At 46.5% G+C, this 26,968-nt stretch overlaps 2 protein-coding genes across 2 annotated transcripts in view; one reads left to right on the top strand and one right to left on the bottom strand.

Moving 5' to 3' along the window:
• adamtsl2 (ADAMTS-like 2) overlaps positions 1–15,995 on the top strand; it is a 45,209-nt gene extending 29,214 nt beyond the window's left edge. The window contains exons 6-19 of the mRNA XM_015960435.3: positions 4,994–5,139; positions 5,241–5,364; positions 5,457–5,537; positions 5,687–5,862; positions 6,075–6,375; positions 7,012–7,351; positions 9,515–9,618; positions 9,701–9,827; positions 9,913–10,126; positions 10,299–10,454; positions 10,563–10,733; positions 10,807–10,983; positions 12,745–12,889; positions 14,785–15,995. Coding sequence (XP_015815921.1) covers positions 4,994–5,139; positions 5,241–5,364; positions 5,457–5,537; positions 5,687–5,862; positions 6,075–6,375; positions 7,012–7,351; positions 9,515–9,618; positions 9,701–9,827; positions 9,913–10,126; positions 10,299–10,454; positions 10,563–10,733; positions 10,807–10,983; positions 12,745–12,889; positions 14,785–14,912 — 2,390 coding nt within the window. The 3' untranslated portion in view covers positions 14,913–15,995. The remainder of the gene's footprint in view (positions 1–4,993; positions 5,140–5,240; positions 5,365–5,456; positions 5,538–5,686; positions 5,863–6,074; positions 6,376–7,011; positions 7,352–9,514; positions 9,619–9,700; positions 9,828–9,912; positions 10,127–10,298; positions 10,455–10,562; positions 10,734–10,806; positions 10,984–12,744; positions 12,890–14,784) is intronic.
• A 204-nt stretch (positions 15,996–16,199) lies between these two features.
• LOC107386195 (protein FAM163B) lies at positions 16,200–26,968 on the bottom strand. The gene is made up of 3 exons (XM_015960436.3): positions 26,534–26,968; positions 19,854–19,969; positions 16,200–19,769 (listed from the first exon to the last, which is right to left on the bottom strand). Exons 2-3 carry the CDS (start codon positions 19,944–19,946, stop codon positions 19,332–19,334), a joined length of 531 nt encoding a protein of 176 aa, XP_015815922.1. The 5' UTR covers positions 19,947–19,969; positions 26,534–26,968; the 3' UTR covers positions 16,200–19,331.

Here is a 26,968-nt window from a genome sequence, read left to right as displayed (position 1 = left end):
ATACATGGAAGTGGGTCTAAGGGTGTTTCTCAGTGTCAAGGCGCCTGACCTCGCTAGACGGCCTTCTTGTCTTGTCTTGCGAGGCCAGGCGCCTTACTAACGAGGACACTGCCCTTCCTTGGTCAAAGAAAACGGTTAAATGGAACAGACTTGCATCACCGCGGAAGCCACGCAACGTCATGTGACATCGGAGTTAATGTTATATTTTATACATATAAGTTTCAATATACATATATAACAAGCCTTTTACCTTTTCAATTGTGCATTTATTTGTTAAACTAAATATGTGAGCGAGTTACTACCTGCTAACAATTGAAACTGCAACTACTAAGCAAATAACCAACCATAGATAACTTCTTTGGATATAAAAAATAACATTTTTGATATCAGCCCGATAGCGACAATTAGTTGACTTACATTTAAACTTGAAATTTGCCCCCAAAGTAGCTGCCGGCTTATAATCCGCCAGCACTGGGACACCCTACACACTCGCACCGCTGGCCGGTTTTGTGTCGTTGAAGGGTACAAGTGTGGAAGTGCGAGTTTTGGGATTGGGCCTTACTAAAAAACAAAAATACCATTTGTTGGCAATGATTTTGGTATATACTGCCCCCTATTGCCAGGGAAAATAGTGTCTTTATGGGTCTGAGGTTTAGGGCACCTACCAGCTACAGGGTCTGCTTCAGTTCTGCTCCAGCTACCAGGCCCAGGTTCTGCTACAGCTACCAGACCAGGCTCTACTGGGATGAGACCTCGGAGTGAACGCTCCGTGTTGCTGCTGCTGCTGGATTCAGGAAAACACCGTCCAGATCGAGATTTGACCGACTTGCTGCCTCACCAGCTACCAGGCCAGGCCCCGGCTCCAGCCTGCCGCACCAGCTACCAGGGTAGCTACTATGAGGATCCTCCTGCTCCACCAGGACAAGGATCTTCCACCAACCACTGGGCCCAGGCTCCTCTAGCAAGCTACCAACAAGAAAACCGACAGTGACTTCAGTGGGCCATCACAAGAAATATCATTCTCACCATTTTCAAGATGGCTCCTTGAAAAGCAAACCCAGGAGTTGAAGAGGAGTTGGAGGAGAGTAGAAAATCACTTAATTTCATGTCTGATGAACTGAGCAAAGTGGCTAAACAACAAGGTATGCTTCATGACCTCATGGATGAAATAAAACAACAAAAAATTTGATAAAAGAGAAGGACAAGAAAATAGATGACTTGGTATGGCGAATTGAGGACCTTGAACAATATACAAGAATGGAGGATTTAGTCATAACTGGATTGGAGACGCAACACCGAACCTACACCAGAGTAACAGCTGGCGGAGGTAAAGATGGTGAAGATGCCCCAGTAAAGGGGCTGTAACGCTTGAACAGCAAGTGATAAAATTCCTTCAAACGAAGAATGTGAGTATTCAGAGCCATCGTATCGCAGTACGTCACACGCTACCCAGAAAAGACAGTAGAACAAAGCCAGCAATTATTCTTTGGTTTGTGAGTCGCAAAACAAAGATAGAGTTACTGAAACAGGGAAAGAAGTTCAAAGGGACCGCTGTGTATTTAAATGAACATTTAACGAGGAGTACCCACCCTTTTTGGAGTCCCTGGGGCGAGTGCTAAATAGCACTCCATCAGGGGACTCCATTGTCCTGCTGGGGGACTTCAATGTTCACGTGGGCAATGACAGCATGACCTGGAGGGGTGTGATTGGGAGGAACGGCCCGCCTGATTTGAACTCGAGTGGTGTTTCGTTATTGGACTTCTGTGCAAGCCGCAGTTTGGCCATAACGAACACCATGTTCGAACATAAGGATGCCCATCGGTACACTTGGTACCAGGGCAGCCTAGGTCACAGGTTGATGATAGACTTTGTAGTCGTATCATCTGACCTGCGGCCGTATGTTTTGGACACCCGAGTGAAGAGAGGGGCGGAGCTGTCAACTGATCACCACCTGGTGGTGAGTTGGATCAGATGGCAGGGTCAGATGCCGTGTAGACCTGGCAGACCCAAACGCATAGTGAGGGTCTGCTGGGAACGCCTGGCAGAAGAACCTGTCAAGACGGTCTTCAACTCCCACCTCCGGCAGAGCTTTGACCGCGTCCCGAGAGTAGTGGGGGACATTGAGTCCGAGTGGGCCTTGTTCCACTCTGCGATTGTTGAGGCGGCTGTTGCTAGCTGTGGTCGCAAGGTGGCCGGTGCCAGTCGTGGTGGCAACCCCCGTACCTGTTGGGACACCAGAGGTTCGGGGAGCCGTCAGGCTGAAGAAGGAGGCCTACAGGGCGTGGCTGGTCTGTGGGTCTCCGGAGGTAGCAGACAGGTACCGGATAGCCAAGCGGGGTGCAGCAGTGGCAGTTGCAGAGGCAAAATCTCGGGCGTGGGAGGAGTTTGGTGAGGCCATGGAGAAAGACTATCGATCGGCTCCAAAGAGGTTCTGGCAAACTGTCCGGCGCCTCAGGACAGGGAGGCAGCAACTCGCTCACACTGTTTACAATGGGGATGGGGAGCTGCTGACGTCAACTGGGGCTATAGTCGGACGGTGGAAGGAATACTTTGAGGAGCTCCACAATCCCACCTACGCGCATTCCGAGGAGGAACCAGAGCCGGGAGACCTGGGGATGGACTGTCCAATCTCGGGGGCAGAAGTTGCTGAGGTAGTCAAACAACTACACAGCGGCGGAGCCCCGGGGGCGGATGAGATTGGTCCTGGGTATCTCAAAGCTATGGATGTTGTAGGGCTGTCGTGGTTGACATGTCCCTGCAACATTGCGTGGTCATCGGGGGCAGTTCCTGTGGAGTGGCAGACCGGGGTGGTGGTCCCCATCTTTAAGAAGGGTGACCTGAGGGTGTGTTCCAACTATAGGGGATCACACTCCTCAGCCTCACTGGAAAGGTCTACTCCAGGGTACTGGAGAGGAGGGTCCGATCGTTAGTTGAATCTCAGATTCAGGAGGAGCAATGTGGTTTTCGTCCTGGCCGTAGAACTGTGGACCAGCTCTGTACCCTTGCAAGGGTGATGGAGGGGGCATGGGAGTTTGCCCAACCAATCCACATGAGTTTTGTGGATCTGGAGAAGGCTTATGACCGTGTCCCCAGGGACACCCTGTGGGTGACGCTCCAGGAGTATGGGGTGGGTGGCTTTCTGTTTAGGGCCATTCAGTCCCTTTACCAGAGGAGCGTGAGTTTGGTCTGCATAGCCGGTAGTAAGTCGGACCTGTTCCCGGTGAGGGTTTGACTCCGCCAGGGCTGCCCTTTGTCACCGGTTCTGTTCATTACCTTTATGGACAGAATTTCTAGGCGCAGCCGTGGTGTGGAGTGTGTCGAGTTTGGTGGCAGGAGAATCTCGTCTCTGCTTTTTGCGGATGATGTGGTCCTCCTAGCTTCATCCAGCTCTGACCTTCAGCTCTTGCTGGGTAGGTTCGGCCGAGTGTGAAGCGGCTGGGATGAGGATCAGCACCTCCAAATCTGAGACCATGGTTCTCGACCGGAAAAGGGTGGCTTGCCAACTCCGGGTCGGGGGAGAGGTCCTACCTCAAGTGGAGGAGTTTAAGTATCTCGGGGTCTTGTTCACGAGTGAGGGTAGGAGGGATCGGGAGATCGACAGGCGGATTGGTTCGGCGTCTGCAGTGATGCGGACGCTGAGCCGATCTGTCGTGGTGAAGAGGGAGCTGAGCCAGAAAGCCAGGCTCTCGATTTACTGGTCGATCTACGTCCCAATCCTCACCTATGGTCATGAGCTTTGGGTAATGACCGAAAGAACAAGATCACGGATACAAGCGGCCAAAATGAGTTTCCTCCGTAGGGTGGCCGGGCTCAGCCTTAGAGATAGGGTGAGGAGCTTGGACATTCGGGAGGGACTCTGAGTAATACTGCTGCTCCTCTGGATCGAAAGGTGTCAGTTGAGGTGGTTTGGGCATCTGGTCAGGATGCATCCTGGACGCCTCCCTGGGGAGGTGTTTCGGGCATGTCCTGCCGGCAGGAGGCCCCCGGGCCGACCCAGGACACGTTGGAGAGGTTCTGGTCCGGGAACGCCTTGGGGTCCTGCCGGAGGAGCTGGTGGAGGTGGCCGGGGAGAGGATGGTCTGGAGCTCCCTAGTTGGGATGCTGCCCCCGCAACCCGGACCCGGATAAGCGGAGGAAGACGACGATGACAATTAACGAAAAAGAATGCTGAAATTGCAAGACAGGTCCGCAGCCTGAAAAAACAACATAAGATATAAGCGACATGGACGAGGAACTGCAAAGTAATGATGAGTTTAAATAGCAATCCCGAAGAAGAGAAGTTGTGATGATAAGTGACCTGAAAGACTTAGAGCAATATAAATAATCAGGAGTCTGCTATGGAATCTACTGGAAAAGTGACAATTGAATAATGAACAATAGGTGTGGAAAATGCTTCTGGCCTTGTTGCTCACACAACAATGGAAAAACAAAAAAAACAAACAAAAAATACATAAATAAATACACATTGTCACTTTTATATGTGTAAAAATAACACTAACTAAATAAAATACAACACACAACTTTCAAATGATGAAAATCTCACTTAGAATATTAAGTGTATTGATATTATCCTATAAAATAAAGTTTAAACAACCATTAAAATTGTTTTAACCTGAAGTAAAACATTAAAGAATGATGATGAGCTACACTGTAGCCACAGCTGCCCTGTGGCACACTAACACAAGCGCCACCGGTCCCTTGGATAAGGTGGGCTAAGTGTCTTGCCCAAGGACACAACAGCAGTGACTGAGCGGGGTTCGAGCCTGCAACCTTCCGATTACGGGACAAGCACTTAACCCAGAGCGGGTTGTCCAGTAATCAGAAGGTTGTAGGTTCAATCCAGGTTCCTGCCAGTGACTTCTACTGTTGTGCCCTTGAGCAAGACACTTTACCCAATTTGCCCGCTGGTGGTGGTCGGAGGGACTGGTGCCACCTGTGTTCGGCTGTCTCGCTTCCATCAGTGAGAGTATAACTAGCATGATTCCATTTTTAGATGACTACGTCCACATCTCCAGTAACCCATGTGACCTCCACTGCACCACGACCGACGGTCAGAGGCAGCTGATGGTGACGGCGCGAGACGGCACCTCCTGCAAGTACAGCAGCTACCGCGGCGTCTGCGTGGACGGGACATGTGAGGTGAGAAGGTCCGAGACTGTCGGATGCAGATCCCTTCTGGGACAAAACTCTCGATATCTTTGGCTTTTGTCTGGAATGACACGAACCTTCTCCCTGCCAAGCCGATCGGATGCGACGGAGTGCTGTTCTCCTCCAATGCTTTGGACAAATGTGGCGTTTGTCAGGGCGACGGTAGCAGCTGCAGCCGAGTCACCGGAAACTTCCGCCGTGGTGCGTCCACCCTGGGTGAGTCCACACTTTAAAAACGTTTAATGAATCTCTTGTTACACTAAAATAGGGGAATTCTGGGAAAATGACAAGTTTGTTTTCCTGTGAAGGTTACTCATTCATCACCCAAATTCCTGAAGGATCCTGGGACATCCAGATAATCGAGAGAAAGAAATCCGCTGATGTTCTCGGTACATTTCCTCCTCCTCCTCCTCCTCCTCCTCCTCCTCCTCCTCCTCCTCCTCCTCCTCCTCCTCATCATCATCATCATCATCATCATCATCATAAATATGGTGCTTCTGCCGTTTCCTCAGAGCTTTGACTTTTTTTTGCTCCTCAGCTGTGACCGACCAGGCGGGAAACTTCTTCTTCAATGGCGCCTATAAGCTGGACAGTCCCCAGAACTTCCACGCAGCAGGAACCATTTTTAAATACCGCCGACCCATGGATGTTTACGAGACTGGGATCGAGTACATCGTGGCCAAAGGCCCCCTTGACCAGGCCATAAACATCCTGGTACCGACTCATGAGACTTTCACCAGAACGTTTAAATGTGATTTTGAGATTTTCTGTGGATTAGAAAAGGGAAGAAATGATTAAAATGATGAGAAATGCAAATAAAATAAAACAGGGTGTGCAGAGAAACCGGAATCCAACTTGCAAACATAGAAAAACAAATGAACAGACACATCTGGAAACTAAAAAGTGTTTACCTGTCACATCTTCAGGTGTGGAACCAGAATGGCCGTACGCCCTACATTACCTACGAGTACACCGTCCTCAGAGACTCCCTGCCTCCCCTCCCCCCTCCTCCGGTCTACACGGGGTCGGACTCCTCAGCCGGAGAGGTGTCGGTGGAAGAGGGCAGCCTTTTGACCCCTAACAGCAGCATTTTCCAGGATGTCCCCGGGGACCAGCTGGAGACAAGTGATGCTGATGGTCAGAAGAGTCAAGAGACCAACGAGGTCTATGAGGAGACGGCGGCCATTGGCTGTGACCAGGACAAAGCCACGCCCCCTAAGTTTACAGGTGAGAGTCAGTTCAAAGGTCAAGGTCAGGCACAGCAGGATTTCCTTCATATTTGTCCCTGAATCAGAGAATCAGAGAAAGCTTTATTGCCAGTGCTCCAGCGAACCAGAGCATAGGAACTTGACTTCACAGAACAGCCTGACCAAGGTTACACACACACATGTAGACAGAACAGATACAGGCAGACCACGAGAGCAGCCATAACGGCGCTCATTTCAATTAGATGAAAAGGGGATTGCATGAGGAAAGTTGGGGGAGGGAAAAAAAGGCATACCAGAGTTACTCCCGGCAGGGCGTAGCTCTACTATGCAAAAAAAAACCCTCAAACATATAAGCACGAACATCACAGTTCACAACATGAGACTCCGATAGGGAGGCGGGGGGGGGGGGGGGGGGGGATCCTGTTTCCTCAGCGGGAATAGCGTAGCGATGGACGTGTAAAGGTTTAGAATGTAATTTCACAGGAAGTTTTGGAGATTAAAGTCATTCCACGATTTGGAATCTTAAAACAATTCCTCCAAAAGTCGTTTAAAGCCTCCGCGTGGCTCCCAGCTTCATGTTGGATGTTGATATTCTGACATTTTGCACTGAAATAATCCATAAAAGTAACTTGATTCTACTTTTCTCCACCTGAAGGGAACAGCAGCCAATCAGAGAGCACTGCCAAACCGGCCCCCGACGGTGGTCCCCTGGACCCCAGACCGGACTCAACCAACCTCATCTGGAGGGTCCTGCTGGACGGACGAATGGGCCCGGACGAGCTGCTCATCAACATCTCCACCAATCAGCTGCTGACGGAGGGGGACGGTTTGTTCCCGTCCGATCTGGACCTGAGCAGCCTGGAGCGGGCCGGCCCGTTTGACCTGAATGAGACGCTGGAGTTCGCTCTAGGCCACAGAGGCAACGACAGCGGAGACAACCAGAACCGGACGGTCCAGAACAACGGCAAGACCTCTGGCCGCTCCAACAGAACCAGGTCACCAAACAGAACGCACCTAAAGGAAGAACCGGGTTTAGTTTTATGCTGAAAAACTTTGTAGACAAACAGTAAAGCCGTCAGGAAGTTTAAATATCAGCTGATGGGCGGATAGACATCACAGGCGGTAAATCTGTGAGGCTGGACGGTTAGCCTGTAGACGTGGACCTAAAGACAGGATGGGCAGGTTCAGTATTAATCACAGTAATAACTCATGGTAACCTCTGCACAGAAAGAAAAACACACACAACACATCCTTTCATCGGGAACGAGCACAGAGGGAATGGACGGGAAACACTCAGCAGCAAACAATTCCAAGTATTTGTAAGAAAAGTGGGAAATACTACGGGAAAGGGAAAGCGTGCCGCCGTCTCGGGAGGAATTGAAAGGTGAGAGAAGGACAGGCGGACATGGAGGTAAAACTCAGGAGATGTAAGGTTCCAGCGAACATCTGGCAAAAGAACGACCGGTGTTACGACAAGAATGTGACATTTTATGTGATGTGGTGAAATAACAAGACAAATAAAGCTAATCTGCAGGATTTCAGGCTGTAAATCAGCTGTCTGCTCTGTAGATACGACTGGGTATCCTTAAACGTCCTTTTACTTAAAACAATCCTTACCTCCAGAGGTTTCAGGCTCCAGAAGTGGTCTCTTATTCACTCAGACATTTGCAGAATCCACTCATGTCTACAGTTAAACACAGTGTTGGGAGCAACGGCGTTCTTTTTTAGGTAACGGAATAATCTAATTAATTACTTTCCCGCCGTTGCAACGCCGTTACCGTTACTGGGGACGGAAGGTTGTGCGTTACTATGTGCTTGTTGAAGTTTGAGCAACAGTGTGAGGCTTTCTGACCGCCACACTTCAGCTGCAGCCAGGGAGAGAGAGGTGTCGGTAACGCGCTTACAAACACGATGATGATTGGCCGGGTGGGCGGAGACCCTCAGTGTTCTCACGGTCTCAGCCTGCTGTAGACCCACCAGAGCAGTGATGGGAATAACGCCGTTTAAAATAACTACAAAAATATGTTTTTCAGTAATGAGCAAACCAATTAATTACCGTCTTCTTTTATCAAAACGTCGTTTCTGTTACTGACAAGGAAAAGCGTGTGTTAAGCAGCGCGTGTGTTGAAGCTGTCGTCAGCTGATCAGGAGCTAAAGAGGCAGATGTTTGCATCCAAGCGCATCACGGCCCGTGGAGAACGAGGAAGACGTGATGAATAGTCTACGGCTGCAGGTGTGGATCTGCAGTCGCGCCCTTCTTAGCGTGACAGCGGGACGTCCCGAAGGTCCGCTCACCTGTTCACCGCTCAGACGTCCTGATCTTCTACCTTCCTAGATCATCCAGCTGTAACCTGTTCCTGATCACGTCTTTAGTCCCGCCGTAACACTGATGCATCAGTCTCAGACGCCATGGAGCTCAGGTGTTGTTAGAACTACCTGTGTGTGTTCACCACCCAGCTTCAGCTCTTCTGTGGTTGGGTCTGACCCAAGTTAGTAAATGTAAGTCCTCCATCAGGCTTGTGCCTCTTCTGGTGTCATTTTAAAGGATTTTATTTATTTATTTAACCGATACTAGATTAGCAGCAACAGAAATGCTGCTAATAATTATGCGAAGCTGGAAAAACTTAGAATTACATTCATTTCTGTAATTTAACTAGACTGAGAGACCATCTAAAGGCCCGGGAACCTTTACAGGTGTTTCTATTTGCAATTTTAAATGTTAGCTGATTGGGGTCTTGTTGAATATCACACAGTGACCTTTTAATAGTCTAGATTAGTGTAATGTTAGGGTTAGTAGTTCCTCCTGTTAAGTGCTTATTTATTTAAATTATTCAGGTTTATAAAAAACATTTGGACATTTTATTACGTTCCAGTCATTAGTCATTTATATTTCACTGTTGTAGTCATTTATAGTAAATTAAGTAAGTTTAATTAAGAGGGGAACCCATTTTTCTAGCATTTTTTAATGAAAAAAGTAACTAAGTAGTTATTTTTCTTGGTAATTAGTTACTTGTATAATCTCGTAAGTCAGTTAGTAACTGAGTTACTTTTTTGACAAAGTAATCAGTAACTATAACTAATTACTTTTTAAAAGTAACGTTCCGAACACTGGTTAAACATTCCCACAGTTTTCCTGATGGTTTGTGTGTTGAACACAGAGGGAATCAAAGGTTCCACCAGAAGAACATGAAACTGAGCCCAGCAGACATGTACCGCTGGAAGCTTTCCTCTCAGGAGCCCTGCAGCATGACCTGCTCCATAGGTAGTTGTAAAATCCTGCGGCACGCACCGGATTCTCCGTCGGGGGGGGGGAGGTTTAACATCCTTCTGATTCCTCCACCCAGGGGTGTCCAAGTCCTTTGTCTCCTGCGTGCGTTATGATGGCGTTGAGGTTCACGACATGTACTGTGATGCTCTGACCAGACCAGAACCAGTCCACGACTTCTGCATTGGGAGAGAGTGTCAGCCCAGGTGAGATCTGCTGAAGGTTTTGTTTCTGGCTCTAACGATGACAAAGCCAGAGCATCCCTCAGGTGAGACGAATGTGTGCCTCCAGGTGGGAAGCGAGCAGCTGGAGCGAGTGCTCCAGAACCTGTGGAGAGGGTTTCCAGTTTCGACAAGTCCGCTGCTGGAAGATGCTGTCCCCGGGTCTGGACAGCTCGGTCTACAGTGACCTCTGCACCATGGCTGACCTGGAGAGACCCGTGGAGAGGCGAGCGTGTAAGAGCCCTGCCTGCGGTCCTCAGTGGGAGGTGGCAGAGTGGATGGAGGTACGACTTGACCCAGTCAGGAGGACGCATCATCAGAACAGTCATGTGACCTCTTCTAAATAAAATCATTTCATTAGCAACAGTGGTTCCTTTGCTTTGGATCCAGATTTTTCTGAGGTTTTCTGATTTTTGTTGTTAAGGATGGTCATAATCAGGTGACTCTTTTATCCAGTGTCCTGCTAAATGTGGTCGCAAAGCTCAGGTGAGCCGTGATGTCCGTTGCTCAGATGAGACCAGACCGTGTGACCCCATGACCCAACCACCAAACGTCAAAAACTGCACCGGTCCCCCCTGTGAACGCCACTGGACGGTGTCTGAGTGGGGTCCTGTAAGTGCCTGAATAAACCCGATGCTACAAATGTCAAGTAAAGATGCAGAAAAATTGGATTTTGGGGGGATTTTTTAGGCTTTTCTGTTTGATTTCTACTTGCTGCAGTGCTCCGGCTCCTGCGGTCAGGGGAAGATGATGCGTCATGTTTACTGTAAGACCCCGGAGGGTCGCGTGGTCCCTGAGAACCAGTGCTCCCCTGAGACCAAGCCTCTGGCCACGCAGCCCTGCGGGGAGAGGGACTGCGCTCCTCACTGGCTGAGCCAAGACTGGGAGCAGGTGAGACACGCGGCAGGACGTCTCCACAGGTGTGTTAGAGAGAACTCCTGCAGCGTAACGTTTGTGTCTGTAGTGCAACACGACCTGCGGCCGCGGCGTCAAACTAAGGATCGTCCAGTGTGTCGGCATCAGCGGAGGAAAGTTCCAGGTTTTTGATGAAGAGGCATGTGGAGGCAGCGAGAAACCGGAAGACGAAACCACCTGCTTCGAGAGACCGTGCTTCAAATGGTACACGACCCCCTGGTCCGAGGTAAAACACAACTACTCTGGGCTGAAAGCGTGGGCATACCTAGGGGTGGGGCCTCGGGGGCATTAGCCCCTGCTGTCACTCATCTGTCTTAACTGTGCAAAAGTTTGAGGTAGGTGTGAATGAATGTAAACAAAGAAGATTTCAGAAATAGAAATAATGTTTGTTTAGTTTTATCAATTTAAAAAATGCAAAGTGAGTGACCCCAAACATCCAGCCAAGGTCACTCAGAACCATCTTCAGCAAAGAGAACAAGAGCTCCTGGAAGGGATGGTCTGGCACCTACAGAGCCCTGCACTTGTTTAGCGCCTTCTTAGGTTCCTACAACCCCCCAAGGCGCTTCACAACACAATCAGTCATTCACACACTGGGGAGGAGGAGCCAGATGTAGTCACAGCTGCCCTGGAGCGCGTTGACAAAGGAGACGTCTGCCGAACACTAGCACCACCGGGCCCCTCCGACCACCACCAGCAGGCAAGGTGGGTTTAGTGTCTTGCCCAAGGGAACAACAGCAGCATTCTCGGGTGGGAGTCGGAATCAAACCTGCAACCTTCTGATTACTGGACAACCCGCTCTACCTCCTGAGCCACTGCTGTCCCAGATGATCTGTCCACATGAGGAGACAGACGGATGCGAGGAAGCCTACATCCACAGAAGATCTGTGGTTAGTTCTCCGAGATGTCTGGAGCACCCTCCCAGTCCAAGTGGAGCTAGAAGATCTGATGATGTTTAGAAGGCAGAGGGTGGTCACACCACATATTCATTCATTCATTCATTCATTCATTCATTCATTCATTCATTCATTCATGTTGACTGATGAAAATAAAAGATGAAATCCCTTTTTGAAAGCATTCTTTCCTTCCACTGCCGTCTAAAACTTTTGCACAGTACTGTAAGTACAGTACTTTTGCTCGAAGTACAGGGCGAGGAGGAGGAGTGGCAACCATTTTTCATTCGGACTTATTAATCAGTCCCTTACCAATTAATAGCTACAGTTCGTTCGAACATCTTATTCTTAGTTTTCCTAATCCAGATTGCAAAACTGTAAAACCACTCTTGTTTGTAGTTTTATATCGTCCACCAGGCCCTTACTCTGAGTTTTTGGAACAGATCTCTGATTTTTTATCTGATTTGGTGCTAAATACTGATAAGGTCATTGTAGTGGGGGATTTTAACATTCATATGGACATTGAAAATGATAGCCTCAATGTGGCCTTTAGTAATATCTTAGACTCAATTGGACAACCCTGAGCATTCTCTTCACAAGACTGTCCGACAACGGAAGAGTGTCTTCAGTCAGAGGCTTCTTCAGTTTGGCTGCAACACTGACCGCTACTGGAGATCCTTCCTGCCAACAGCCAATGTAATATACAACACCTCTTTGATGACTTGATTATTATTATTATTATTCTGAGCTACTACAGCAATCAATTTCCCTCTGGGATTAATAAAGTATTTTTGAATTGAATTGAATTGAATACCGTGGGCCCTTGATGGCCCCATGCTCAGAAAAGCCCTAGCTCCACCTCTGGAACACAAGGAATAAATGATCAAACCTGGAAATGAATGGAATCTTCTGGTAACGCATCACGAGTAATGAACTTAATCAGTTTAACGTGAGATGAGATTTACTTCAGATATCTCAAAGTTAAGCTACAAAGCACAAACACCTAGTTAAAGTTTACATTAGAGGTTTGTTGATCATTATAATAAAAAACTACATTTTATCAAATGTAAACAGATTTTGTTTGTTCCTGTCCTCAGTGCACGAAGACGTGTGGCATTGGTGTGAGGATGAGGGACGTGAAGTGTTACCAGGGCAGGGAGCTGGTCCGGGGCTGCGACCCTCTAACCAAACCGGTGTCCAAACAGACCTGCACCCTGCAGCCCTGCCCCACCGAGCCTCCAGGTAAACCCACACCACCTAACCAGGTCTTAACTAGCTGGTTAACGACACGCGTCAGTCCACTCGCGGGTTCTCTCTGAGATGGAGACGGACACAACTTGATGCCACAGCAAAAGAAGAAGAAGAAGAAAAAAGTGAGATTAAAGACAGAAGTATTTTATTTAAGGGGAAAGCCTTTTAGCAAAACTCACTGAACCTCCTTCAGTCCTTCATAATAAGAGTCTAAATGTTTCCTGAAAACATCAGAAGTTTATAAAAATGTGTTTCTATTGTTCTCAGCTGTTGTTAAAGGCTGCGGGTAGTTTGAGGTGTGTTAGACTTTTATTGTGAAAGACCAAAGGAAGTTCTTTGCTTGTGGACGCTGCTGCAGAAGGAGACCGAAGCTGTGCTTTTTTATTTTTATTTTTTGTCACATTTAACTGGTTAAATAAACACAATCCTCAGTCAGTACTAAAAATGGATCAAAAGCAGCTGACTCCTCGCCCTTTTCAGAACACGTGTGGACAATTCAGTCCGGTTTTAACCAGAACTGTGTTTTCAGACACACCACTTCTGTACCTGAACTTGTCCTTTCGGCTGCCTTCTCACAGCAGGGAAAAGTTCCAGATGTCCGAGGGAGAGGGGGTGGGAAGGCTGTACCCGGATAGTGCGGCGGGCGTGCACGCCTCTGTCATGGTCTGCGTCTGCCCCTTCCTTCATGTGTCTCCTGGTGTTCTCCATCCCTCTCTAGATTCCCTTTTGTGTCTCATAGCGCCCTCGTGTGTCCTTTATCTGCGTCTCATTTATGTGTTTTCTGTTTGTAGGCATTCGATCATCCCCATCCCCTCCAGTTGTAGCTCCAGCCTCTTTGTCCCCAGCTCTCTCTGTGTGTGTGCGTGTCCATTCCCCAACTCAGTGTGTGTGTGTGAGTGTATTTGGGTGTGATTGGGTGTGTGTGAGTCCTTCCCTCAGTCTTTTAGTTCAGTTTTGTGTTTATCTGCCCTCCTTTGGTTCTGCTTCCCCATCCAGATAATTGTTGTCACCTGTCTTCCCTCCAGCCCTCACTCCACACACCGGCTTCCTGTTTCCCTAATTGTTCCTCCCAGTCTATTTAAGCCCTGTCTTGTCTCTGTGTGGTTGTCGGTCCATTGTATGTTGTTGTAAGCATTGTTTTGTGCTCTAAGTGAGCTTTAGTTCTAGTCTCCACTTTTTGTGCTCTATGTCAGCTTTTGTTCTCCTGATTCAGGACTTTTGCTTTTGGCTTCCTGCCCCTTTTTGGATTTTCAGTTCATCATCCTAAATAAAGGATTTACTTTAAAACGCTCCAGCCTCGTGTCATCTGGGGTAATCTGCATCTTGGGTCCTAACCACCTCCGTGCTCTCAACGTGACAGCCTCATTTACCCAAACATAGCTATTCAGTCAAACATGGCCGACGGAGAGCTAGAATTCCTCTCACTGATCGGGACGTATGTTAAGCATAATTCTGCGCGCACGAAGCTGCATAAGAGACCTGGACGATGAAGCTCTATGGTTAATAAAGGAATCGCGGAAGTGGTGTGAAGCGCTACGCCTCGCGTCTAAGAGACGGTACCGTAGGAGGCGAGCTGCCATGGTTTGCTGCATGCTACAGCAGCGAGCTATCTAGGTGCGCACAGTGTCCTCCCCTCCTCCCTGTCCGGAACTCGACCTCACCAGTCTGAAGCAGCCACCCTGTCCGGTCCTGTTACTAGGGGTGTCGTCCGGTTCCATTACGGAAAAGGTTATCCAGATGTTTGTATTCAGACACAAAGGTTTTAAGGACAGAGTCACGAACATTTCTGTTTTTCATGGCCTGTCTGAAGGGGGTTTAGTCAAAAGCTGATTGGTCGCAGCTCCAGGAGCATTTACATTTAACCTGTCCTGCTCTTCTTGTCCCAGATGAGAGCTGCCAGGACCGGCCCTCCACCAACTGCCTGTTGGCCCTGAAGGTGAACCTGTGCAGCCACTGGTACTACAGCAAGGCCTGCTGCCACTCCTGCCGCGCCGTGCGACCTTCGACCTCCTAGTCCAGGATGCTGCCTCTGCCCCCTCCACAACCCTTCTCCACCCTGACTCTGACTCCAACACAAAGACACACATTCCAGCCCACATATCTGCAGGATGAACTTTGGATTCCCCTGAAATCTGAGAAAACCCTTATTTTTAAGCTGAGTTGTACATTTATCGCGGAGAGCTGCAGTGTTTCCAAGCTGAGCGGCGTTCTGCTCTCTCTCTTTGTGTGTCGAGCCTAGAAGCTGCGACATCTGTGTTCTCCTTGTGGAGACGCCAGACTGGTTCACCCAGCTTTCCTTTCAAAGGTGGTTGCAAACCAGAATCAGAATTGAAGTTTAATCATTCCTATTGACAATGGCTCCACCTGCTGGTCTGGCGTGGTTATGTTTGTGTTTGGAGGAAAATATTTTTTTTTAGAAAGGAAATAAAATCTTGTCTAAAAGCACTTGGAGCGTCGTAATCAGCAGCTACTGTGAATAACAAGAAGCAGCAGAACCTCCACAGATAATCTGGATTGACGGGACTGTTTTGTTCTGAAAATCGCTTTCAAGCAGCAGATTTGAGATTCCACCTCCCAAACACGTGGAGCTCCAGCTCCTGTTTTATCAGATTAAATTATTCCTCAGATGATTATCCTGCATGGTGAGAATATTTAATACAGAAACTCGTTTATGAAACATTATTTAAGTGTGTTTTTAGACTCTGGCGCTGAGCAGCAGAGCGTGAGAAACTCTCCATCCCACCTCCCTGCTGTTTGGAGCAGCGCCGGCAGGCCTGCAGGACATGGGAGCATATTTATTAGTCATAGCACATTTTCATTTAACATGACGGTCCCGATGCCAGAACCCTGGCTACTCATCGGGTCAACTGATCCCAGGCCAGCTCTGTGTGCGTGAAGCCGGAGGGGCGGGGTCGAGCACGAGCACAGGCGGGACGATTCCTGACACTTGAAGTATGGCTGACATGTATTCAGATGTGTGTTTTTATATAACTGATACCTCTTTGTACAAAACAACCATGGAGATCGTGTACTGTTGATAGTAACTGAACACCTGAAAATACTGACTTGTATTTCAATTAAATAACAGCTAAAACGAGCAGATTTGTTTTCATTCTTACGGGATCTTAAAGCTAGAGGAGTGAGAGAACTGTACAGGAGAGTCAGCCCTTTTATTACAAACAAACAGCGTTGGGAGTAGCGTGGTACAAAAACAATTAATTACTGTAATGCATTGCTTTTTGCTGTAATGTGGTAATGTAAGGCATTACAGGGAAAGAAAATGGTAACAGTTACTCGGTACAATTGTCAGTAACGCGGTAATTACAATTCATTTTTAAACCCAGAATCAAGATGTGGGTTTCTTAAAAACTCAAATTGCAGGAATCCTGAAAAAAAGATCCAGTATCCACATAAATGACGTCATTTATGGACTCAGCTTTGCGGGCATTCTATGAGCAGAGAGGACGCAGCGGTAACGGCTCAAACACTCCAGCTGCGTCCTGCTCCACCAAAACAAAGTCATTCGTTTGCGATCGTTTATATCAGCCCATATTCTCTGGTACTTCATGTACTTTTCAGCTGAGTTCATAATCTGTGCGCCGGTGATTTCAACTCATTGCTTCTGGAGCGCAGCGCAGATTAAGCTTTTTTTGCGTTCGGTAGATCGTAGGAAGTCTAGTTTACAGTTTTTCTGGAAGACGGAGAAAACATGCAGCATGCAGGAAGGTTAGAGAGAGAAAGGGCCAGAAATGATTCACATAAAATCAAGAAAACAAAACAAAGTGCTTGAAAAGAAATAAAGCTGGTAGATTTATCCCCGATACACATTTTTACCAGTGAAAAGCAATAATATATAAGCATTTAATATTTATACATGTGATAGAATCAGATCACCCCAGAAGTCAGTCCCACATCCAGGGCTGTATCAAGGCATTTGGGGACCAAGGCAAATATGGGCTTGGAGCCCCCACCACCTCACTCCCTGCTCAGTTAACTCATTCACTGCCAGCCATTTCCTGATCACTAACGGCCTTCGCTGCCAGCGTTTCTCACCGTTTCTCACCGTTTTTACAGTTTTTTTAAGAGTCACAGAACGTTGCGCGCTAGCATGATGTCGATGCCAAAACAACCAAAACAAAGAGGATACTCACCTCTTACATCAGGAAGAAGCCGCGTGTTTCGAGCGTTATCCATTCTTTCATAATCCGTTGTCGAATTGTGATCGGCAGACGCTTTTCCGGTTCGCGCCTCACTTTTTTTTACAGGAACGGCCCAAAACGATCTCCAAACACATGGATGTGTTGCTTCCTGATCATGTGATCTGTGACGTATGTGGATGAAGATCGGCTTCAGGGCTGAGATGTTTGTTCTCTCAGCGCGGGGGCTCGTTCCGATGCTCAAACAGTAAAAAATGCAAATGACGACTTTAGTCGTCAATGGCAGTGAATGAGTTAATATAAGATGGCAGCGTGCTGAGAGTACAGATTGTTGTTGCTTTTATTTAGTAAACAACCATTTTAAAGAACTGTTATTATATCTGGCTGTGTTTAACAGCAATCCTAGCTCAGACACCACATCACCTTCCACATACATGTCATGAGCTCACTGAGCGTCACATGACCAGATTCATACTGAAGTTGTTTTGGTGAAAGTAACTTAAAGTAATGCAAAAGTAGTGTAATGCCTTACATTTTATAATAAGTAATATTGTAATAATGCAATGAATTACTTTAAAATGAGGGTAACAAGTAATAAATAATGCATTACAGTTTTGAAGTAACTTGCCCAACACTGATAAACAAACAGTGACAGACGAACATGAAGTACAGTTGAGTTATTTTTTCAAGTGAAGCTGCAGAGCTCAGTTCCAACAGCTGTCCAGGCTAAAAGTGTGAGGGTCTGCAACCTGTACAACCATAAAATACTTCTGCTCTAACTTATTAGTCAAGAGCTGCAAAAAACCAACTCATTAAATCATAGTTTGGGCTCTTTTTGCCTAAGGAGCAAAAGTTAAAACACAGTAACTCCCATCAGTCACACAGGAGGACCAGGGTATCTGCAGGTTTAAGGGAGCCACATTTAAGACTTTTTAAGACCTTTTTAAGGCCACTTTGACCAAATTTAAGCTATTCTTTTAAATTGATTTTAAGCTATAATTTCCAGCTATTGCCTGGAACCGGTGCTAACCACGTCGCAAACGTGGGATTACCCACCTAGTTACCATTAAACTTGCACTTCCCCATGGCGCAAGCTCCCACTAGCTTAACCAGCTAATGTGCTCATCCAAAAATAGCCCCCTTTCACAACCAACTGAATGTGTACGGTTCCGCTTACGGCAACATCACACACAAAAAATGCTGAACACTAACTAGAAATTCTTGTTTATTGGGGCTTTGGTAATTTAAGACCTTTGGAAACTGTATTTAAAGATTATTTGTAATTTTTAAGGATTTTTAAGGCCTTAAATTTAGAAAAGCTAATTTAAGACTTTTTAAGACTTTTTAAGGACCCGCGGATACCCTGGAGGACACAGAGAACATCTGAGCAGCAGATCTGGTGCTTTAGTGATTTTGTGCAACAGTTAAACAGTGAGTGATCTGTGCTAACTTAGCTCAGGGATGCATATTTAGGATTGTGCAGCTCTACAAGCACAAACAGGTAAAATGAAACCGTTGTGATTTTTTTACTCACAGGGGCGCTCCCAGAAAATGTTGACAGGGGTGGCCAGACGGGGCCACAGAAAACGGTGGGGTGGCACACTAAATTCTTCCTTGTGGTAACTCGGGGAGAGTTTAGCCTGTGGCGATGCATTGCATTGCTCCTTTATTTGTTTTAATAAAAGGTATCCAGAGAACTTAACTCAAATTTGAGAAACAAATATTTCAGAAAATACATTTAAGCAATTAAAAATTTTATTTCAAAATTTGTCTTAGAATTTCATTTTGAGTTAATTCGCCTGCTGCCGTCTTCACAAGAACTATGGACTGGTGCCTCTTTAAAATGGTGAGCAGCAGAAACTAACATCGTTTTTATGATTTATTATTTTACTTATGATCTATTTATTCATTATTTGTATATTTTTATTGGGTTTTACATTTGTGTCTTGTATAAATTAAATGAATTTATTGTTGGACTAAACAATATGATTTATTAACACTGGTCTTCCCTGGGGGCAGTAATTTCTTGGGGGCGCCGTTGTTTACACATTTCAAACAAACGGCATCTGTGCACTAGTGATGAATTATTTTTGTTTATAGCTTAATTCACAGACGTCATAAACTCAGCTAACTAATTAACTCTAATTCAGGTAGGCTGGAAGCAAAATGATCATTTTGGGTCAAACAAGGACCTGTTTCATGTCCAGGCCTCCCACACCGGCCAGAAGGGTCGACGCCGCAGCCACAGCTACATCAGATCCAGATGTGTGCAGCAACTAGACGTCGGTGCTGTAGCTTTGGGTCACCACCTCCTTCATGGTGTAGGAGCGGAGCAGCTTCTGGTAGAAACTGGCCAGATCCTCGGGCAGTTCCAGGTCCTGCTGCTGCACAGTCCTGTAGCTGATCCTGCGGCCCCCATTGCACAGTCTCTCTGGATGCTGCAGGTAGAAGGGCATCGAGCAGCGGGCGCAGGAGGGGCAGAAGGCGTGTGCCCGCTGGCACCTGCGCGGTGGGAGAGGCGGGGAGTAACTGGCAGGCCCGTTGGCCTCCGTCAGGAAGGTGGGTGGGTAGGTCTCGGGCTCGTCGCTGTACTGCTCCGGCGTTGGAGGAGTTGGAGGAGCACACAGAGCCAAGGGGCGAGAGGGAGACATGGTGTCAAGCTCTGGTTCCTCCTCTTCCCCCTTCTCAGACTCCTCCTGTCTACAGCAGTAATACTGCAGCCAGAAAACAAAAGGCACTTCTGACTTGAGCAACATTTTTAATCGTAGGTATTTGACTCACGCGAGTAACAGTCGTACCTGCAACCTACATAAACACAACACAGCGACGATGGTCAGTAAGATGACTGCAGCCAGAATGCCTCCTGCGATAACCACGGTCCCGGCTGACATTCGAAAACCTCTCCATCAACCACCTGCAGGGAGCAGCGGGGGGAGGAGGAAACACGGGAAGGAGAGGAGGTGCAGGAGCGAGAGAGGGGAACGGGCAGGTGAGACGAGGGAGGTGTCATTCAGGAGAGGAATGAACAGATGGGAGGAAGATGATGGAAGTACGAGGAAGAAGGAAGGTCAAACAAGAGAAACACGGATTATAATGTATCACGAATGTTTAAACTAGAGATTAGGTGATGGTAAGTCAGATTCTTTCAAGTCCAATCATCCATTTATCTCCAACCATGAATACATAAGACTACGGTTAAATTTCTGTCTGCAGATTTTCACCCTCTGGTGCTTTTTAGATGTACGGGTCGAGTCCCGACTCAGACGGTTCCATCGTAGAACAATCTCACCAATAGAGGCGCTGATGTCCCTCATGCCTTCCTGTTCACATTTCATGTGATCATTCAATCACGTATGACCTCCCAAGAGAGCTGAAACGACTTTGTTCTGTTTTATCAGCTGGAGTTAGCTGCAAGTCCTCGTTAGTTCGCACAGCCTGCCGAAATATTCGCCAAAGGCAGATATGAGCAGCAACAAAGCATAAAACATTCATGTTTCTGTGAAAGTTTTGGGTTTGAGTCGTGTTGCATGACAGAAATGAACTCAGCTGCGTGTTTTCTGGCTTCCTGCACAATCTGGACGATCTGGCAGGTGATAAACTCACTCAGTCTAATGAGATACACAAACCTAATTATGAGGATCTTTATTAAAGCAACAGTAAAGGGATTTTATAGGAATGCTGAGCCGTTTTGGCTTGCTTTTAGCACCCACTAGCGTTAGCGAAACCAAAGGTGAAACTTTTTAACATCTTAATCTGACAACTGAGATGTCTCCTCGGCCTTCATTAGTGTCTACAGGAGCGGTTCATCTCTAAGTTAATCAAATCAGCTGTGAAAATGATTTTAAAATATGAAAACGTTGCATAGTATCCCTTTAACACTTTAGGCCAGGGGTGTCAAACTCCAGACCTCGAGGACCGGCGTTTGACACCTGTGCTTTAGGCTATTGTTTTCAAATTGGTGTTGGTGATTCTTGATGCTGAAACCTGACCCGCCTTCTCCTGACCAGAAATTACACTTTTGTGGTTTGTGTAGTTTCACCAGTGGGAAGTCTCCACCTGCTTCCGGCAGCCAGTGAAGCTGGAGGAGAAGCGGGGTGATGTGGGTGTGTTTGGAGGACTTGGTCAGAAGCCGAGCACAGGCGTTCTGAACCACCTGTAGACGGTTCAGGGAGGTTCTGCTCAGACACGTGAAAAGAGAGTTACAGTAGTCTAAGCGTGGGGAGATGAAGGTGTGGAGAACTGTCTCAAGTTCAGAGCGGGACAGAATGGGACTCAGCTTAGCAATGTTCCTGAGATGGAAGAAGGAAGAGCCAACAAGAGAACTGACATGAGAATCCAGGGTGAGAGCTGGGTCAAAGGTCACGCCAAGATTCCTGACAGAAGGTTTGGTGTGAGAAGCAAGCTGACCAAGAGTCTCTGACTTTGGGAACCAGCTTGTCTGGGGCACAGATGAGGATCTCAGTCTTATCTTCATTCAGCTGAAGAAAGCTCCCACCATCCAGGTTTTGATAGAGTCTAAGCAGGTGTGTAACAGCTGCAGCTTAGACATCTCATGGGGCTTAAAGGAGATGTACAGTTGGATGTCATCAGCATAAAGATGGTAGGAGATTCCTTTGAAGGATCTCAGGATGTTCTGAAGAGGAAGCAGATAGAGGAGGAAGAGCAGAGGCCCCAGCACAGAACCTTGTGGGACACCATGGGTAAGAGAGGTGGTGGAGGACCTAAACTTGGAGACGGCCACAGAAAAGGAGCGCTCAGAGAGATAAGAGGAGAACCACTCCAGAGCAGTTCCTGATAGGCCTATCCAGTCTCTCAGCCTCTCCAGTAGCAGGTGATGGTCAACAGTGCCAAAGGCTGCAGTCAGGTCCAGCAGGACCAGAACAGAACAGTCCCCTGCATCACTGTGAGTCAGAAGGTCATTAGAGACCCTAAGAAGAGCTGTTTCAGTAGAATGAGCTCTACGAAAACCTGACTGGAAGCTATCATAGATGTTATGTTCATCAAGAGCAGCTGTGAGTTGTTTAGCCACAACCTTTTCCAAGATCTTGGAGATGAACGGAAGTTTAGAGATGGGTCTGAAGCTGCTATGGAGAGAGGGGTCAAGACTCGGTTTTCTAAGAAGCGGGTGGATTACAGCGTTCTTAAAGTAAGCAGGGACCTGACCAGAGACCAGAGAAGCATTAATTATAGAGAGCACGCTGGGACCGATGGACTGAAAAGCACTTTTAAACAAAGATGAGGGTAAGATGTGGAGGGGGCATGCAAAGGTCTTCATAGAGTTAACTAGTTTGGTTAACTCAGGCAAAGAAACAGGAGCAAAGCTATCTAGGATGATGGGCCTGGTTGGAGTCGGGAGAGGCAGCGATAAGACTGAAGGAGAGATGCTAGATCTAACCTTATTGACTTTGTCCACAAAGAAAGACAGAAAGTTCCCACAGTCTGCAACAGAGTGGATGGAGGCTGTAGGAGAGGCAGGAGAGACGATGCTGCTGATGGTGTTAAACAGCACCTTGGGGTTCCCTTTGCTCTGGGACACCAGGTTGGAGAAATAGGAAACCCTAGCGTCTCTGACTGCAGAGTTAAAGGATGTTACAAGATCACTTGTCTTGAGTTACCAGCTACAAATTTGTGGTGATTAAGTTCAATGGGGCGATTTGGGACCTATCACAGTAAAACTTGACCTTTTTGGTCCTGAGGGGGCAGGGCTTGTGTGATGTCATCATCCGACCATTCATTTTAGTTTGTGGCTGGATGTGGAATGACCACAGAAGTTTTTGTAACTCTACTCTATTTGGTTATGAAGTTATAGCCATTTATATATTTTTTGCGAGTAGTCAAAATTCGAGGTCTGGCCACGCCCCCTCAGCATATACAAAAAGTCTGTTTTATTTTTTTTATTTGATCGCCCATCCCTTCTGAGCACTTTCCCACAACTTTCGAGACGATTGTGCAAAAATTGATCGAGTAAATCAATCAGAAGCGGACCCTGGAAACGGCCAAAATGGGGTCAAAATCACCACTTCAAACCAAAATGGCCGACTTCCTGTTTGATGTAGACGATGGTTGCAGGAGGCTTTTCTGTGCGGACTGTTAAGTACTACAAGTGTACAAAATTTCATAACTGTATGATAAACTAAGCTTTATGGAGGGGGGGGGGGGGGTATTTTTTCACATTCTAGGGGGCGCTGTGGAGCTAGTTTTATTGCGATTTTTTTGGGACCTTTAAAATACAAAATTTTACACCTCGCCTGACATGTGTGCAAAGATTCCTGAGTTTTCTGGTATGTTAAGGCCTCCAAAAAGCCAATTAACTTGGCAGAAGAAAAATAAACAGAGCAGATACAACAGGCCTTCGCAGCGCTTTCGCTGCTCGGTCCTAATTAGCTGAATAAGATGTAATCAATCTTTTCCTGAAGCGGAATGAACTGAAGCTAAAAGAACAACAGAAAAAAGAACATCAAATATTCTTCTGAGAGTCCCATTTCAACACCGCCCTCTGCTGTCAGACCCTCTACCGTTTATGTTTGATTTTTCTGTTTTTAGGCTCATAACAATAACAAAGAGTCATTGCATCTTCATTCAGGGTCATTTTACTTAGAAATGTCTGGTAATGAAGGAGCAGCAAGAGGAACCCGAACAGTAGAGAGGATTTGTATTTAGCAATAACAACAAGAGAGATCCAGAACTCCTTAGCAACCGTGCTTGTCTCCACCCACATCCATCCATCCATCCATCCACCATCTGGACTCTAACCAAATGTAAACATAAAGATGCAAAGTCAGTATCATGAATATGAAGTAACCATCCATCCATTGTCTTTGCGAGGGGCTGGTGCCCATCTCCGGCAGGCTCCGGGCAAGCATGCGGGGTACACCCTGGGCAGGTTACCAGTCCATCAGGGAAACACAAAGGCACACACACACACACACACACACACACACACACACACACACACACACACACACACACACACACACACACACACACACACACACACACACACCTAATAACAAATTTAGAGAGACCAATCAAACTGAAAGTCATGAACTGCTCTGTCTTCTCCATCCCCAGTGAGTCGTGGAGGATGGCTGCTTATACTGAGCCAGGATCCTCTGGAGGTTTCTTCCTGTTAAAAGGGAGTTTTCCTCTCCACTGTCGCTGCATGCTTGCTTAGTATGAGGATTGCTGTATAGTCACTGACACTAGTCAGTGACTTGATGCAATTTGCTGGGTTTCTTATATAGGACACATTATTTCTGATTGGCTTAATGAACTGACCTGAATTGGAATGTTTATTATGTGAAGTGCCTTGAGACGACTCTTGTCGTGATTTGGCGCTTTATAAATAAACTTGAATTGAATTGAGGAAGCTGGAGAACCCAGAGTGCACAGGGAGAACATGCAGACTCCACGCAGAAAGACCCCAGATTGGGATTTGAACCCAGCAACAACACCAGCCACTGCTCCACTGTGCAGTCCCATTAAATAACCATAAACCTGACATTTCTCTGCTGAATATTTAATAAATGTAACGTGATTCTTTATTTAATTAGTTTTAAAGGTGTTCTAAAAGTAACAGACGTGACAGTGAACACATTTTGGGAGGTGAAGTAAAACATGATGATGAATAATTCATCACGTTTTTCACCTGTTAGTTTTGTTTGTTCCCTCTGTCGTGGTGGACGTTACATAACGGGGCTGAAATTTGGCTGCTTTTATTTGTCCTTAAAGAAATCTTCAGAGTGGAACTAAAACTTTTCCTTTGAACTATCAAGTTCAGCAGAAAAGATGAAATTATAGATCAGCTGACTTCAGAGATTAATGTTCATGTAAAGTCATTAATAAAGTCTTTTAATCCAATGGTGGATAGTTTGTCATTCATGGCACAATCAAAGTTTAATGCTTTCAATGCAAATCTTTCAAAACGATCTGTCTGTCATGTTCTGTGTCCCTTTGTTCCCCAGCCCCTCCAGTTCCCACTCCAGGTTTTCCTCTTGTGCCCCATGATTATCCCCAGCCCTCTGTAGACTTCCCTCAGGTGTCCTTCTAATCATTCCCCACAATCAATCTTTATTTAGTCCTCCTCATCCGTCTAGTTATGAGTTGTTTATGTTTGGCCCTCAGTCTTTAGGTTTAGTTCAATCCTTGTGTTATAGGTTAAGGTTTTCTGTCATCCTGCTTGTTTCTTTCTCCCTCTATTAGATTATTGTATTCACCTGCCTTCCCTCCAGCTCTCACTAGCACACCTGCCACCTGCTCCCCTGATCACCTCCCTCTGTGTTTAAAACTCTTGTCTTGTCCTTCAGTGTTGTCGGTCCATTGTATGTGTCTGTGTCAGTGTTGTTTTGTTTCCCCACCTGGTCTCTAGTAATCTGCTCAGAAAGTGAGCTTTTTGTTTTGTCAAGGGATTTGGACATTTGACTCGGCTTCCTGCTCTTTGGGATTTTATTTTTGTTCCCCATCCTAAATAAAGGAATTTTTTTTATTTTACATCCGCTTCTGCCTCGTGTCGTTCTGGGTGTTCTGCATTTTGGATCCTAACCTCCTGAACGTGACACGATCATATTTCATTAAGGACGTGAACAGACGGACACTTAAAGAGCAAGTCACCCCCAAATCAACTTTTTTTTTCTGATAAACTAAATAAACGAGTGTCTAATGGTGCTGCAGACACGTGTCGTCAATAGTTTGGCACTTCAGTGCATCTTAGTTAAAATTTTAATTTTCTGCCTAAAACTGTCAGTGTTGTGCCGTTGTCAGGATAAAACTCTGCACTGTATTAGAATTTAAGTCTGCCACCGCTATTGGCTAAGAGGTATGCTATGATGTAAACGGGTACATTATGGTGTCACAATGCTGTCGTGTGTGTGTGTGTGTGTGTGTGTGTGTGTGTGTGTGTGTGTGTGTGTGTGTGTGTGTGTGTGTGTATTTGTTAGCGGCTCCGCCCTCTCGGTCTGCTAGGCAACAGCATTTGTTGCATTTTTCAAACAGGAAGTGGGAGTGGAGTTAGAATCTGGTAGGGGGTGACTTGCTCTTTAAAAAAACACTTTATTTTAAACAGCAGGTAAATGTGTGAAACTATTCCATCATTTCTGGATAAATTCCAAAAATGTGAGAATAAAATAACATTTTTTACACCATGTCTTAATAAGTGTTATTATAGTGATGTATTTAAATGTTTAATCAGTCGTGAAATTTGCTGCATTTTAACAACTTTTACTCTTTTATTCACTTTTTCAGGTTTTTCTTTGAAATATTGATTTTAGTATTAAATAGAAAATCAGATAAATACTTCATACATATTCCACAAAAAGTTAACATTAATCTAATCTTTATCCAAACGTTAAACTGAGAGAATTAACAGTTTTACGCACATTTGGCGCTTTTACGCATCAGACAATAACTGCGCCGCGCTGCTGACCCGCAGCTCCGCGTAGACCCAGAACCACGGCAGGTCCAAACAAACCGGTTTTCTTACCAGCCACGTTAGTTTTTGGGTCGTCTCATGGCTTCTCCGGTGCGCACCGGTTTGCGGGAGGCGCCGATGAGCGCGGGAGAGTCGCGTTTCTGCTGGAGGAGACTGGAAGAGGTGCAACCAACCACTAAACTGCTCACCTTCATCCACCTGCGGTCTTTAACATAACAGACCTGAAAACTTTGTGTCTCACGACCCGCTTAGAGCTCCAGAGAGGCAGCGAGGAGGAAACTTTTCCAGATATAATAAACTCTTTTCTCTCCCATTCCCGTGGTTGTCCTCATTAAAGGTTGGAAACATGCTCCATGATGGCTGCAGCAACATCAACAGAGAAAGGTGATTAAAACAAAATCCTCAATTTGGTGTTTTTCAGCCCTAAGAAAGAAAAAAGCATCTGGTCCGGATGCTGCAGGAGGAAAGGCTGGTGGGAGCGCAGGT

The sequence above is a fragment of the Nothobranchius furzeri genome, chromosome 10, assembly GCF_043380555.1.
Source record: "Nothobranchius furzeri strain GRZ-AD chromosome 10, NfurGRZ-RIMD1, whole genome shotgun sequence".
In the NCBI taxonomy this organism is placed as follows: Eukaryota; Metazoa; Chordata; class Actinopteri; order Cyprinodontiformes; family Nothobranchiidae; genus Nothobranchius; species Nothobranchius furzeri.
This window is presented reverse-complemented; position numbering and strand designations above follow the sequence as displayed.